This window comes from Macaca fascicularis, chromosome 12 (genome assembly GCF_037993035.2).
Source record: "Macaca fascicularis isolate 582-1 chromosome 12, T2T-MFA8v1.1".
NCBI lineage: Eukaryota > Metazoa > Chordata > Mammalia > Primates > Cercopithecidae > Macaca > Macaca fascicularis.
Genome location: NC_088386.1, coordinates 57629480 through 57645707, shown reverse-complemented (window position 1 = coordinate 57645707; position 16228 = coordinate 57629480). Strand labels below are relative to the sequence as shown.

The 16228-nt window shown below is 37.0% G+C and overlaps 1 protein-coding gene across 3 annotated transcripts in view; it reads left to right on the top strand.

The window, feature by feature from the left end:
• Positions 1-3374, top strand: part of FAP (fibroblast activation protein alpha) — a 71650-nt gene extending 68276 nt beyond the window's left edge. For all 3 annotated transcript variants that reach the window (XM_005573321.4, XM_005573320.4, XM_074009318.1), the window contains 4 exons: positions 277-341; positions 843-915; positions 1178-1251; positions 2984-3374. In XM_005573321.4, the coding sequence (XP_005573378.1) occupies positions 277-341; positions 843-915; positions 1178-1251; positions 2984-3085 (314 nt within the window). In that variant the 3' untranslated portion in view covers positions 3086-3374. The remainder of the gene's footprint in view (positions 1-276; positions 342-842; positions 916-1177; positions 1252-2983) is intronic.
• The last annotated feature ends 12854 nt before the right edge of the window (positions 3375-16228 follow it).

Genomic DNA, 16228 nt, shown 5'->3' with positions numbered 1-16228 from the left:
AAGTGAAAAATATTAAGACTAGTCATAGAAAGAAAATATTTAGATGCTCCTGTTTCCATAATCTCTTGCTTCGTACTTCTCCAGCTCTGTTGAGGCAAATTGCAGAGCTTATACATATTCTTTGAGACCAACCATTACAGCCAAGTAAAGCAAGAATTTACCTCAAGAGCTCAGGATGGGAAAATTGAGAAACAGTTATTAAACTAGAAGGTCTTGTTGGTTAATGAAATGACATGCATCACATGCAAACAATGTATATTCTTATATATTTTATAGCGTCTGTCTACACAGAAAGATTCATGGGTCTTCCCACAAAGGATGATAATCTTGAGCACTACAAAGTAAGTGTTTCCATTTTATTTAGGTTATTAATTAATTTCTAATATGCTAAATAATTTAAAAGCCGTAGTTCAGAGTTTAGAGTTTTAATTCTGGGTCCCCAAGCAAATATAATCTTTTGTTAATTGCAAAACCCTTCATTAGAAAGGGTTTTACTCCTTTTGGATTCTGTTCTTGCTTTTCCCATCCTCCCTTCCCTAACCTCTCTTTTCTCAATCTTCCTCCCCACCCCCAACCCCTACACAGCTTGAGCGGGCATCATTTATGCCTAAGGTCTCACTCATATGTAACATATGACACATAAACTTTCAGTTTTTCAAACTAAGAATCAGATGGAAGTAATGCAAATGATGATGAAAATGTGTTGCTCTGACTCTTAAATATTTATCAAGCAAAGCAATACATAATTTCAGTATTGGTGCTAAGTCCATTGCACAATGATTTAGCTAGTTTTCTATTAGAACTTGCAGCAACTAAAATGTTAATTTTTTTCTCTTTTCCAGAATTCAACTGTGATGGCAAGAGCAGAATATTTCAGAAATGTAGACTATCTTCTCATCCACGGAACAGCAGATGGTGAGGTTTAAGCAAGACTCTTACACATAAAAATACTGAGCCAGCATCACTTTGTTTAAGAAACATTAAGCATCCTCCTATGCCTATGCTCAGGGTCAGTACCTAAGAGTCAGGGACATTTCCATATCTGAGTGTGATTCCTCACTGCTGACAATGTCAAATGCATGACTAGATAATTGTTGGTGTTCATTTCCAGGCAGTACATTGTCACTCTATGCTTTCTGGTATTTAGCCGCACTTTAACTCTCTCTCTTTGTTGCAGATAATGTGCACTTTCAAAACTCAGCACAGATTGCTAAAGCTCTGGTTAATGCACAAGTGGATTTCCAGGCAATGGTACATAATTTTGTTTTACTCATGTTCATGGCCTTAGACCCTCAAGCTAAAAGGAGGGGTTCATATTTTTATTTTTTTTAACTTTTAAAGTAAAATCTGACAAAGAGACTGCAGGATAGAGTAGGCAGAACATTAGCAAATGAATCTTGGATCTTTCTTTAACTCCTGAAGGACCCAAGGCAAACCAGATCACCTCTTGTGTTCCCAGTTGAATCATGTAAAATAAAGGAGTTCACAAGATTAAATGATCTTCTAGTTCAAACATTCAGTAGTTCTGAAATCCTATGTGAATAAGCAGCTATATGTTTAGAGTCCCTGCAAAACCTGAGCATCCTTAAGCAGCTAAAAGATGCTGTTTGTTCAGGAAGAAGCAGCTGCAGAATGTCATCACAAACCTACAAGGCTCCCTGAAATCATATGGCTCCATTTGGGGTTAGAGGACTTTTCACCTATGTATTCTCATCCCCTGGCATACACCTGGCCTATCACAGATGCTCAGCTTCTTACTGAGTGAATGAATGAATGAGCTAAATGTAAAATCCAGGTTTCATGAGGAATGAAAAATGGAACCAGAAAAGAAAATAAGGTGAAAGCCAAAGTTGGGGGAGGGGGCATTCTTGGTAGCTACCTTTTCCTCTCACAAATGCTGCCTCAGTTGCTTGAGTTGAACAAGAACCCCGAAAAGGAAACCCCCATCTTTTCAACATTTGTTTAAAAAAATGTACTGGCTAGGAAGGAAATGGGGGAGGGGGTATAAGGAGAAGGCGGTTGAGGGGTACAAAAGACAGTTAGATAGAAAAAAATAAGTTCTAGTATTTGAAAGTACAGTAGGGAAATTATGGTCAATGATAATTGATTGTATAATTCAAAATAGCTGGAAGAGAAGAATTATAATTTTCCCAACATAAACAAAATTTGTTTGAGGTGATGGGTATTTCAGTTATCTTGATTTGATCATTACACATTGTATTCAGCTATCAAAATATCACTGTACACCCAAAAGATAATACAACTATTATATATCAAATGTTTAAAAATATACAAAGAGTGAGGTGAGTTTTTTCTGACCTTTTTTATTGTGATCCCCAAAGAAAATTCAACTTAGTAAATATATATGTTATTACATGGTGACCACTGCTACCTTTATTCAGTGAAAGCAATAATGTTAGTGGCATCTCTCCAAGAGTGAAGTTTAAAGTTATAATACTATCTTTCACTTTTTAAAATGCTATTTTTAACTCCTATAAAGGGTATTTATGGCTATATGTGAATACATTATATTGTGGATTTTCTGCAACAGAGACGAATTAGATTCACAAGTTGAAAGCCTCATGGAATTTTTGAGCTACAAGGAATCTTAGGGAAAATCAGCTCCAACCCCTTTGTTTTTCAAATGAAGAAACCAAACTCCAAAGAAGCAAAGTAACAGACTCAGTGCATCACTTCTGGTAACTCTGATTCCTGATCCTGATCTTCCAGGATGCTGGATGATGTGAGATCTCAGCCACTGAGATCTAAAATATGTTTAAAGCATGTGAAACAGTAGTGGAGGTTAACGAAAGCTCTTCCTGCTGTAAATATTTACATGTAAGCTATTTTATTTATTCGAGTGTTCTTAGATAGAATTTCCCCATAATAGAAAGATTATCAGGTCCTAAGAACACAAAAAAGTCCAAGCTAAATGCATTTTGTGACTGCAAGAATAAAACAAGATTCTTTCTTTGTGTTTCAGTGGTACTCTGACCAGAACCACGGCTTATCCGGCCTGTCCACGAACCACTTATACACCCACATGACCCACTTTCTAAAGCAGTGTTTTTCTTTGTCGGACTAAAAACGATGCAGATGCAAGCCTGTATCAGAATCTGAAAACTTTATATAAATCCCTCAGACGATTTGCTTGTTTTATTTTTTATGTTGTAAAATGCTGGTATAAACAAATGAATGCTGTTCTGAAGGCTGGTAAAAAAATGATGAGGACTAAGAAGTTCAGGATAAATATTGTTTACATTTTCTGGTACTCTGTGAAAGAAGAGAAAAGGGAGTCATGCATTTTGCTTTGGACACAGTGTTTTATCACCTGTTCATTTAAAGAAAAATAATAAAGTCAGAAGTTCAAGGGCTATTGTGCTGTCTGTATTCACTGATTTCAGGTTCCAGGTTCTATCACAGAAAGAAGTGTTTGTGCAAAGCAAGGGCATGAATATTAGGGTGGTCGTGGAGGAGAAGAATCTAGAAGCAGTTCTGGATTTCTGTCATGAGAACTCCAAATACTGGAACCAACAGCTCAGAGTAGGCAAAAGCATTGTTCAGAAAATGTAAGTGAATCACGTTTGAGATGTTTGCACTCTATGCTGTCCCTCCAAGAAATGTTTATTTCATTTCTCCCAGAAGATTTCTTCAACATTGCCAAAAGCATTTGATAAAGATAAAGTCAGACTTTTGAATTCAGGCTCCTTTTAAAAAAATGCTTCTAATTTGGAAGTGTTCCTATTTTGAATCCATTTTTAGAATTAGTAATGGTAACTGCTTTCAGATTGCTAACCCATAACCAAATCAAACCAAACAAAAATCAATCAATCAATCAATAAAATGGACATCAATGGCTAGAGAGGAAAATTTTATATCTATGAGGTTTTTCTGGGGTTTTAGTTCTACATTACAAAGTTCATATTGAAAAAAAATAGCTGTAATGCCTACAGTCCTAAAGCAATGCATTGCCAATTACTACCACCTACATTTAGAAACTACCAGTGACCTGCCATCTCTGTGACTGCCTCAGAATTAAAAGATCCATACCAGGTCACCAGAAGATATTTATTGAATGAATGTTGGAAGTATCCACCACACTGCTGTCTAAGGGACTTTTCATTGTGTGATCCCCAGCACTGGATTGCCCTGGGTAATTTCTCCCCATCCCTAGCTTGATACTTTCTTTCCAGTTGCAGGTTGAATTCCCTCATGCCTTATAGCCAGAAGAATCAATCCTGGCCTGGAACATTGCAGCAGGAAGACCACAAAGAGCACAAACAGTCTTCTCTAGAGTTTTCTGACTTTTCCCAATCTAGCATTCTTTCCACTTCAGCTTTCTGAAACCATTGCCCCCAACTCAGGCCACATAGCTCCACCTCACACATCAGGAAGGGACGTTTTGTGGTGGTCAGGAATTCTGGACAACACCTTCCCAGGTTCACGACTGGCCACAGCCCCTCTTTTCTTCCTCCATGCAATGGCTGTTGCCCTCAGGATCAGAGTAAGCTACCACCTCCCTCTCTGTTCTGCACAGAGCAGCCTCTGAAGCAAGCCCAAGAGATTTTCTCATAGTTTTCTCATCATTCACTCTCTCCATCTAGGGAGAGAAAAACAACCAGTCATTGTCTAATACTCTATCTAGGGATACCACACGGTCATTGCAAATAGAAAGAACAAAAATCCTATTTCTCCAACTTATTTTCTGCCTTTGTGAACTTTGCAAAACTGGATTCTAATATCAATGTGCAGTAAGTGGTCTCCAGTCTCAGGCCTTTGCTCCCACTGCCACAGAGGGAACTGCTGAGACAAAATTAATAGTGCCATTTTCCCACTTAGAACCCTTTGGTGATTCTCCATTGTCTACAAAACAATATTCAAAATCAGCGTGACAGAGAGAGCCCTTGACAATCTGTCCCCATGCATGTTTTCCAAACCCTTCTCCTGACACCAGCTTCTATAGACTGTTAGATTAAAATTAGATAAAACTACAGTTCATCTCTTCAGTCCCACTTGCCACATTTCCCTGCTCAGTAGCCACATGGTTAGTCAGCACTATACTGGACAATGTCAATGTAGAACATTTTCATCATCACAGAAAGTGCTGCTGAACACCTTAGTGCTACCTTAGAGAAAATCTTCCTAATGCTACCCTGGAGAAATCTTCACCGCCCTTGTCTTGAAATGTGGCATATCACAGAAAGTCACCAATTGTTGAATTAATGAAAGACTTTGTGTTCATGGATGATTCAGGTTTTCTACTTACTGTTGATGAAGCCTTCCCTGACCCCCTCAGGTAGAATCTCCCAGGTCTTCCTCAAAACTCTAAATATGTTTTCAGTTATTTATTCATTCATTCATTCAACAAACATTTACTGAGTCTGACTGTATATCAAACACTGTTCAAGACTTTGAGGATGTAGTAAGAGCAAGGCAGCAACTTGCATGGCAATCTTTTAAGTGTTCATCTTTCATGCAGCTTTATTAGATTCTTATTTTGGCTAGAAAGATAAAAGGTACATGAAGTACAAAAGGGAGAGATTTTAAGTAGAAAATGCCAAACTAAAAGAAAGATTTAAAAATATCTTGCCTTTTCTGTCTATAAGAGGCTGGAGTATAATAATAATTATCATTTACCACATTTTATTCTTGGATATGACACATGGGAAAGGGGGTATCCCAATAACCTAATTAAAGCTGCAAAGTATAATCATCCTTCACATTCGACAAACAAGATTTTCATTCATTCATTCATTCATTCATTCAGTGACTGCAATTGCAGGCCACTATTTTAGGTACTGTAGGTAAGAACTCTCCCCCAAAAAAAAATCTAGTGCAAGAGGGAAGTCATAAAACAATTAATTTCTAAACATTATTTCATTTTTTAGTCCCATAAGGCTGGCCTGAGGGCTATTTTTAAAGGTTTCAAAATTCTAGATGAGCATCTAATATTTCTTAGAGTAAATAAGATAAAAAGGAGCAAGCAATTGAGTATTTGGTTAAATTTAACACAAATGAGAGAACTTTTATTGGAGTTTTAAATGTTTTTTTTTTAAAAAAAAAAAAAAAAAAAACCTTCCCTTATTTATAAGATACATTACTTATTTCCTTAAGAAAACATTTATTGACTACCTATGCTGTGCACAGTAGTATTCTGGGTACTTCAGGGGTTACAAAGATGAATATATATGACAGTTTCTCCATTTCTAGACTGTTTCAGTAAAGGCGACTTAACGAATCTGATTTTCCCAACATTTGAGCATTTTTCAGAAACTGACAGATCTTTATGCAAATGTTGTTGCCAAGCTGTTTGTAATGGTGAAATTATACTTTGACAGTAACTCTTTAAAATATATTAAACCCAGCTAAGGTTTTTTTGGAAATGTTGCCAATTAAGTGACTTTAATGAGCTTCTTGATGGTAATGTAATTAAAATTCAGATGTTCTAATTGTAAAAAAAAAAAATAGTTCTGGGAAAGTTAACAGTAAAATAAGCAAATGTAAAATGAATTGGGACTAATTTAAATGGTGATAATGTGGTCTTCTGAGAAGATTCTACCAAAACAATGCTTTCAATTATGCTGTTTGTAAAGAAGAAAGAAGGCACCTAACAGAGATTTTGAATTTATCCAATAAAGCAGATATTTTGAGTTTATCCAATAAAACAGATTGAAAAATTCTGAACGCAGTAAATCTTTCTCAGTCTGTGAAGGGGAACTGCTAAAACACTTCCTTGGCATTATGGACAGGTACCTTGGCAATTTGAAGTGGAATAATTTTTAATTCAGGAAGAAATAAGTGCTTAGACCTTACCAAGCTATTCATGGGGAAAACGATCTGGCTTCTAGCATAAGCCTCTAATGACCACCTGCTCAGATTACTGGCATGCAATACTAACATGCTGGTCATAAACACTTCTTTTGACACACAGGTAACATCTTTGGCAAGCTAGAGCAGTCTGATTTTATTCCATTGGTTTCTAATTAATACTCCATTTTTTACTTACTTAAAACATTGTATTGACAGTATATGTTTTAACAGATACTCGTTGGTATAGCACTCCATCCTTTGCTCTGTGGTTATAGAGAATCAGTATTGTGTGAACAAGAGAGAGGTACAATCAAGGTAAGGTCATGCCACAATGGCTTGACAACTCATCTTCCTTCTTTCATATTTACTATCTGTTGACAAACAAAGATAGGAACATCTTTGCTAGCCATTAATTTTTAGGGCCAGGAACTTTTGTCAATGCTACAGAAGGTGAATTTTTGAAATAAGTGTCATAATGAAACAGTAGAATATTAAGAAGTGATTTGTATGTTAAAAAACTACTACCCATTTGGAAAATTAGGCTTCTTATTGAAACATCCTTTTAGATATCCATGAACACAACAGAACATTATAGATATGTGATGAAATTTCCTTATACCCCACTGGTACTACACGAAATTTCCAAATTTGAGAAATGATCATTAAAAAGTGAAGATGCTTTAACATATATACAAGTGCTTTGTACACCCACAGGAAACAATGCTGCTCTCTAATTTCCTTCAGAAGATTAAGGCAATACTTTGCAATGTTATAAATCTCTTTCTTTCAAATGAAACACAACATAGCTCACTTGTCAATCTTGTAAACAGAACATGTTCACGACAGCGCATTTTAGGGACAGCACTGTAGTGGGTAAGGGAATGGAGGTTAAAGTGAATCTATCTGGTTTGAATCCCAGTTCAGTAATACATAAGCTATGCAACTTTGATAAATTTTCATAAGTTCTCTCTGTTTCAGTTTCCTCATATGTAAAATTGAGATAATAACAGTTCTTACCCCATGGAATTGATTGTTGTTTTCAAATAGTTATCATTTGTAGAGCAGTATCTGACACATAGTAGGTCTTTTGTAGGTGTTTGTTAGATGCATAAAATGAACTACTTTTTAATGGTTATTTTCAATGAACTAATTCTCAAGAAATTAATAGCCTCAGTCAGAAGCCAATAGTTTCTTTCCCATACCAGAGAATGTAGTATAAGTGTCCTTGATCATTTATACATGAATCTTTATTTTATGTTTTTTATGAGTCTTTATTTCTAAAACAAGGTGGCCTTTTAGGAATAACCAATATTGAAGTCGTGCATATCCAAGGAAGCTCATCTTCCTTGGTACTTATCTTAAATGAGTTGTTCATCCTTGTATCTCACTCAACACCTGTCTAAGGAGTCTAATATTTGATAGCAGTGATTGAAACACCATTGAGAAAGACAAACAGCCAGGGTAATGTGTAGTTGAAGGACATGGGCAGTAAATTTACCCACCTTCCTGTGAAGACTGCAAAGCACCACAGTGGCCGTCCTCTCTGGCCCTGTCTCCACTGCTCTCTCATCACCTACAAAACTCCAGTCACCCTGGTCTCCTCTGTGGATTTTGTGTGGACCAAACTTATTTCTGTGCCAGGGTCTAGAACATCTTTTCTCAGTTTTTCACTTGGCTGTCTCCTTCTCATTTGGTTTCAGCTCAGGTGTCATTGTCTCAGAGGGAATTTCCCTGATCATTGGATTTCATATTGCTTCTGCCACAGTCAGAGACTTCCAATCACATTATTTAATCTTGTTTCCTTGACAGCACTTAGAAGCATCAGAAATTCTTTGATTTATGTTTATGCTGGTTGTTCCGATTCTCCATTCATGTACAAGCCCCCTCTGAGCAGAGAGCTTGTCTATTTTTTTTTCACCTCTCTGTCTCCTAGACAGTACCTGGAATAACGTAGGAGGACCTAAGTCAGTATTTGCTGAATGTATCCTCACATTCTGTGGATGAGAGAGCCCATGAAACTGGAATCCTGATGTGCAATCTGACAGTGGGTACAGATCATGCCCTTTCTGGAACTTAGTATATAATAGGAACTTGCTGTTGTCCTCCTCAAAGCAAAGAGAAAGAAAAATCCCTGAGCAGCAGGTGTCCCGGTCAGGAGAATAAGGTTAGGGAGGACATGAATTTTAGCCAGAGATCTAAAAGAAGTTAGTCTTTGAAACAAAAATAATTTGGATTAGGAAATGGAAACACAGCCTACTTCACTGTCCTAACTTAGATACTTGCTGCCTCTAGATGAATCACCACCGGGACACTGCAGGCTGAGGAAGTTTGGCACAAATGTTCAGGCTGGAAAATGACAAATAAATATCTGGAATGTGATTGATTACTCTAGCAGCTTTTATTTAAAAAACAGCACTAGTTTTTAAAAATATATTTTACTTAATAAGTATGTTTCAAGTACTAGTGATTTTTTTTACATTATAAAACAAGGATACCCATGCTTATTCTGTTTCTGTCTCATGATCAAATTATATGTTCAAACCCTGAAAGTCTGGTTGGTTTGAAAAGTTGGTTCTTTTAAATTCAGATTGTAAACTTGGAGTCATGAAAAATAAATCAGTGAAATGTCTCTTGTAAAGGTTGTGCATTTTAGATCATATTTTTTAGTTGATCATTCAACATGGGTGAACTGAACTTCCTAGTATCCCATTGATGCAACTGAATGTAGTCCTGTGTGCCTGCAAAGTTGCCAAACAGATTCAAGAGAACTGAGTTCTAATTCTTGTAATTCGGGCAAGCTCCTTCTCTTCCTGAGATTCAATTACTCCCTGTATACCACAGATACTGGGCTAGATCTATGGCTTTCAAATCACATTTTGCAAGCCCTAAGAATTCTTCTCTGTCCCTTTAGGGCATACTGCAAAACAATTCCTGATCCCTAAATCATCTTCCACAACTGGAGGCCTGTCAGTTAAATAATAGGAGTCAGTCCTGTGTTTTCATTTACTATTTTCTCTCCTGGATCTCAACATCCACTGGGATTACAGTGGTTTCTCTCAATATGGAGGTCTCATGGGTCTCTTTTTAGGCCATATTTATGGGGTTGGAGTGGGAAATATTTGGTTGGATGGCAACCATAGATCCCTTAGAAACACTGAGGTTGGAGTGTGGTCTCTAACTACTTAGGCAGTAAAAGTGAGGGCAGGGACCCACCATGGCATCTTGTTTGATGGTCATATGATAAAATTTTATTTTATTTTATTTTATTTTATTTTTGAGACAGAGTTTTGCTCTCATCACCCAGGCTGGAGTGAAATGGCACGATCTCGGCGCACTGCAACCTCCGCCTCCCAGGTTCAAGCAATTCTCCTGCCTCAGCCTCCCAAGTAGCTGGGATTACAGGCACCCACCACCACGGCAAGCTAATTTTTGTATTTTTAGTAGAGACGGGGTTTCACCACGTTGGCCAGGATGGTTTTGATCTCCTGACCTCAAATGAGCCACCTGCCTCAGCCTCCAAAGTGCTGGGATTACAGGAGTGAGCCACCATGCCCGGCAATAACATTTTCAAAGGGATTGCCATCACCATCACCATCCAACATCTTATTTCATAAAACTTATTTTATATGAGTTAAGTTGATAGCTGAAAATCTTGTATTGGATAAATGTAACAGGAGTCTTGGAGTAGAGTTTCCAATCTCAAGAACTACTGAGTTCAGGCAGGTGATCAGAACAAATGAAGCAAACCAAGAAAGGGGTCAAGGAGGTTCCTGGTAAAATAAGGCTGGGACTCTAATGAGCTGGTGACTGCACTAAAGGGATAACAACTACTGACTCAAACTGCTGCCATTGGAAATATGGTGTTGCCAGACATTGTGATTTTTGTCGAGAGAAACCGGAAAACTGGAGTTTTAAATGTAAATTCCCTCTCAATTTTGAACCCTTGACAACTAATTTATGAGTAAAGGAAACTCATCTGCGTGCCAGATTTGGGCTTTGGGTATCAATTTCTATTTTAAGGAATAATTTGATTGCTTTCTTTTGGATGTGAATTGTATACCGGTGCTCCGTATATATTCTTCCATTTAATTTTTGAAACTCTGTAAATTAGAAATTAAAATATATGTATTTCTGACTAGGAAAATAAGGTGTAAGTTATAGTACTCACCTAAGATTCCATAGATCCAGGTCAATTCAATTACTCCCTGTATGCCAATTGAATTGGCATACAGTTTCTGTACCACAGTGGCAGTGTCTCTTCTTAGGTATTCTAGAAGAAATATGTGGAATGCCTTTTCAGATAGCTTTTTTGCCTATTAATGTCATTATTCAAATAATGAATATATAATGGAGTATCAATAAACACGACCCTAATAGCAGGCCCTTATAAGCCATTATTAGAATTTAAGCACACATAATGAAATCACCATTAAGTGACTGCTAAACAAACATTTGAAGGTTGCTTTTGAAACTGAAGTTTTGTGCCTCCCTCTATAACTTAATAACTTCTACAGGGTCTACATCTTGTTTCTGGCCTCAGCAAAATTGTGTGTATGTCCAAACAAGTCAATCAATATGCAAATCCAATTCATGACTGAACTCTAAATGGCGTTGGCTTTCCAGTCTTCCCATGGCCTCTCCTCCACACGTCGCTGCTGCTTCTTGATGTCTTCTCACCAATGTCACCTCTGCACTGTGTCTTCCCACACTTGCTCTCCTGCCAACTTCCACACCATGACTGTGGAACTATAGATGGGTCAGGGTGGTGGGGGACACTTGCAAGATATCACCCAGGGATGGTCCCCAAATTGGCATTGAGTGTGTCATGCCAACTGCACCCAGGCCGCCAAAGCAGAGGCTCCAGAAATAAGGAACAATGCGTGTATAAACCTGAGGCTTTATTCCTCTAGATTAAGTTTTTAGAAGAACAAAAAGGTACAATTTAGAAGATTACAGGTAAAATGTCTTTTATGGCCAGGCACGGTGGCTCATGCCTGTAATCCCAGCACTTTGGGAGGCCAAGGCAGGTGGATCACTTGAGGTCAGGAGTTCAAGACCAGCCTGGACAACATGGTGAAACCCCAACTCTACTAAAAATACAAAAATTAGCCGGGCATGGTGGCACATGCCTGTAATCCCAGCTACTCGGGAGACTGAGGCAGAAGAATCGCTTGAACCCGGGAGGCGGAGGTTGTAGTAAGCTGAGATCACTCCATTGCACTCCAGCCTGGGCCACAGAGCGAGATTCCGTCTCAAAAAAAAAAAAAAAAAAAAAAAGCCTTTTATGTCTCCCCACCATTTTTAGTTAGTGGCTATCAATTTATGATTTCAAAGGGTCACACACGTACCTCCAGGTTGCAAAAGTACTCCCAACATATCCGGAGTACTTTTGCTATTTACTTTTTCAAGTTACAGTATCAGGAGTCATAAAATATTGTTGACATAATCTTCTTTGATGAAAAAGCCGTGCTCAGTGAAACCTGCTAGAGGAAATCCTATCCGTTTCTTGATGTAAACTTAGAGCCTTCTGCATGTGTTTTTCTCTTAACAAAAATTAGGAATCTATCACTATCAAAGTATTACAATTTTATAATAAACTTTATAAATAGCAACTCAATATTCAAATCATCTTTGTGTCATATTTTCCAGAAAGTAAGTAAAGTCATGGAAACTATGAATGTAATTATTAAAAATGTATAATTTTTATCATTAAAATTTTATTCATTTTTTATAAAGAACTTATACATTATATATATATTTGTATGTATGTCTCATAGCTATATATACTTACATATTTACATATATACAAATATAACTTTATTTGTAGGGTTCAGTATCCAGAATATATTAAAAACACATACAATTCAACAATAAGAAAAGAGACAGCACAATTTTAACATGGGCAAAGGATTTGAGGAGACATCTCCCCAAACAAAACATACAAATGTCCAACAAGCACATGAAAAGATGCTCAGCATCCTTGGTCATGAGAATAATACCAATCAAAACCACAGTGAGGTATATTTATGCCAACAAAAAAGGCTATAACTATTCCAGAAAAAAACAAAAAATAAATATTGGCAAGAATGTGGAGAAACTGGAACTCTTGCGCATCGCAGGTGGGAATGTAAAATACTTCAGCCACTGTGGGAAACACTTTAGCAGCTCCTTAAAAAGTTAAACATAGAATTACCATATAACTCAGCAATTCCACTCCTACATATATATATATATATACACATATATATATATATATATATACTCAAAAGAATTGAAAAGAGGTACTCAAACAAATGCATGTACAAACATGTTCACAGCAGTATTATTCACCAAATTCAAAGAGCAGAAATAGCCCAAATGTCCATCAATGGGTGAATGGATGAACAAATTGTAGTATATACATACAGCAGAATATTATTGCACCACACATGTAATGAAGTACTGACATATACTACCACATGGATGAATCTCTAATGCATTGACACAAAAAGCTATTGTACGATTCAATTTATCCGACATGTTCAGAATACGTAAACCCATAGTGACAGAATTCAATGTGGTGGCTGCCACTGGATGTGGGGAGAGAGATGTAAAGAGAAACTTCTTATTGAATATGGGTTTTTATTTTGAAATTACGGAATTGTTTTGGTACCTAATAGAAGTGGCGGTTGCACACATTATGAATGTACTAAATGTCACTTAATTGTTCACTTTAAAAGGATTTATTTTGTTATGTAAATGTCACCTCAATAATTTTTTTAAAACTTCTTTTAAAAATTTTATTTATAATAATTTTCAGTATAAGTAATCTATAATAATTTTTGCATTATTCCTGGATCATAGACTAAAGCTTCTGTTATAAGAGAATAGACTAGTCCAGGAAATTAGGCTCTTAGGTGCTTTAGAAAAATCTATTGTGATCCGTTGTTGTTGCCAATAACAGGAATATTTTTATTCTCAATGAAAGAAAAAAATTAAAATTTCAGTTACACTTGTTTTACCCAGTTGCCACTCACACCACTATGTCTCTGTACAAAGCACAGAGGAAACCACAGGATTTACCCCACCCCCGCCACTTATTCCAGATCTACATTTTACAGCCCATGAGCACTCAAAATGCTTAAACCTATCATATAAGAAAATCCCTTTTCTGACCCCTACATTTTCATCTTTCAGTTTTCTGCTTAACTGCACTCAGCAGAGCAGCTCTTCCAAGGAGACTTTTTCCAACATCCAGCCTCATCTTGCCTCCTTCTCATTGACGCTCCAATTCAGTCTAGAGGAAACAAAAAGCAAAGTCGCTCCTCCTTACCAAGACCTGCCCCACCACTGACCTCTCGATCTTATGCTCCTTTATTGTCCTCATTGAAATCTGTAGCTGTTGAAAAGGACGAAAAAGTCCATCGTTTGACATATCCAAAATTCGTGGATCTGATTCTTAAAAAACAGAATCTCCACTGTCGCTTTGGAAAGCAGTTGGCAGTTCCTCAAAAAGTTAAACATAGAGTTAGCATATAAGCCAGCGATTCTACTCCTAGGTATTTACCCAAGAGAATTAAAAACATAGCCCAGACAAAAATTTGTGCATGAATGTTCACAGCAGCATTATGCATAATAGCCCCAAAGTGGAAACCATCCAGATGTCCATTACTGATAGATGGGTAAACTAGATGTGGTAAATACATACAATGGAATCATTTCAATCATAAAAAGGAATGAAGTACTGATTCCTTCTACAACATGGATGAACCTTGAGAATATTATGCTAAATAAAAGACATCAGACAAAAAAGATTATATGTTGAGTGATTCCATTTATATAAAATACACAGAACAGGCAAATGTGTGTACAGAAAAAGTAGATCAGTAGTCAAGAGCTGGAAAAGAGGGCAAGGGGGACTGACTGCTGATGAGTATGGGGTTTCTTTTATGGGTGATGAAAAGTTCTGAAATTAGATAATAGTAATGGTGACACAGCATTCTGAACATACTAAAAACTATTGAATCATACATTTTTAAAAAACTAAGCCCAAAAATACCTCAATCACCAATTGTTTAGCATTTAGGTGTCTTGCTATCTTAGCTATCTGGAAGTTCTGAATAGATTTAGACAGCAGTCAACTCTGATTTGAGGAGATTTTGCATGTGCTTCCAGGACTACTTTGCAAAGCCTTACTCTAGAAAGGTTACAAAGTAGTGGGGTCCTGTATTCGGACCCAGATATGGCTTTAAGCAATTTGGTTGCCTGTTCTAAGCCCTTGTCCTGTTATTTGTAAAATGAAGCCAAAAATATTAAACTCGTTATGTATTTCGAGTATTAGACAATAATATACTCAGCTTTGCCTTTAGTATATATTCAGGAAATGGTAGTTACTTCTATTCTTAGAGGGCTTGATCCTCATTTCTCAATTGTAAAAACTACTGGTGCTCATATTATTCTTTTTAAATCTGTTGCTTACAGTTAAATCTCCATATAAATTCCAGATGAGAAATCAAAAAAGTAATAAGCTAATCAGCTGGTTGAAGTTATGCGCTAACCAATGGAAGGAATGACTATTACACTTTACCCCTGGTGTTTAGTCAAATAGTCAAATGTATCTCTGAATTTATAATTTTTACTTGATTCTTTGCATCAATGTCAACAGTCTTCAACAATACATTTATTAGGACAAGTGTCCATAAAAACATTAGATGCAAATTGATGTTTAATAAATCAAATAATTTTTTAAGATATTATTTGCATCACCTTTTTTTCCACTATGAGTTTTGCCTATTATTTCTGGGGAAAGAATGCAAACAAATTGGGAGGCCGAGGCGGGCGGATCACCAGGTCAGGAGATGGAGACCGTCCTGGCTAACATGGTGAAACCCCGCCTCTACTAAAAATACAAAAAAAATTTAGCCGGGCATGGTGGCAGGTGCCTGTAGTCCCAGCTACTCCGGAGGCTGAGGGAGGAGAATGGCGTGAACTCGGGAGGTGGAGCTTGCAGTGAGCTGAGATCGTGCCCCTGCACTCCAGCCTGGGCAACAGAGCGAGACTCCGTCTCAAAAAAAAAAAAAAAAAAAAAAAAAGAAAGAAAGAAAGAAAAAGAAAAGAATGCAAACAAAGGTATAAAAGCCATGGTCTTCAACCTCTAGAGTTTTGTTCATAAGTATTTATGGAGGAGAATGCTGGCAATCATGGACTAGACATATAAGAAACAAAGGGAGATTCTTTCTTCAGCCTTAGAAAGGACTTGTGGTTAGTCGACTGTGCTTTATGAGGAGAAAAGAATTTTTATTAAAACGGACGTGAAAAGTCAGCTTTTACATCTTCTGACAACATGGCAACAAAGAAATGATTTACCTTTCAGTAAGAGCCAGGACTAGAACACAGATATGAAATACTTTTGGCCATAGAAATGTTTCTAACTGCAGAA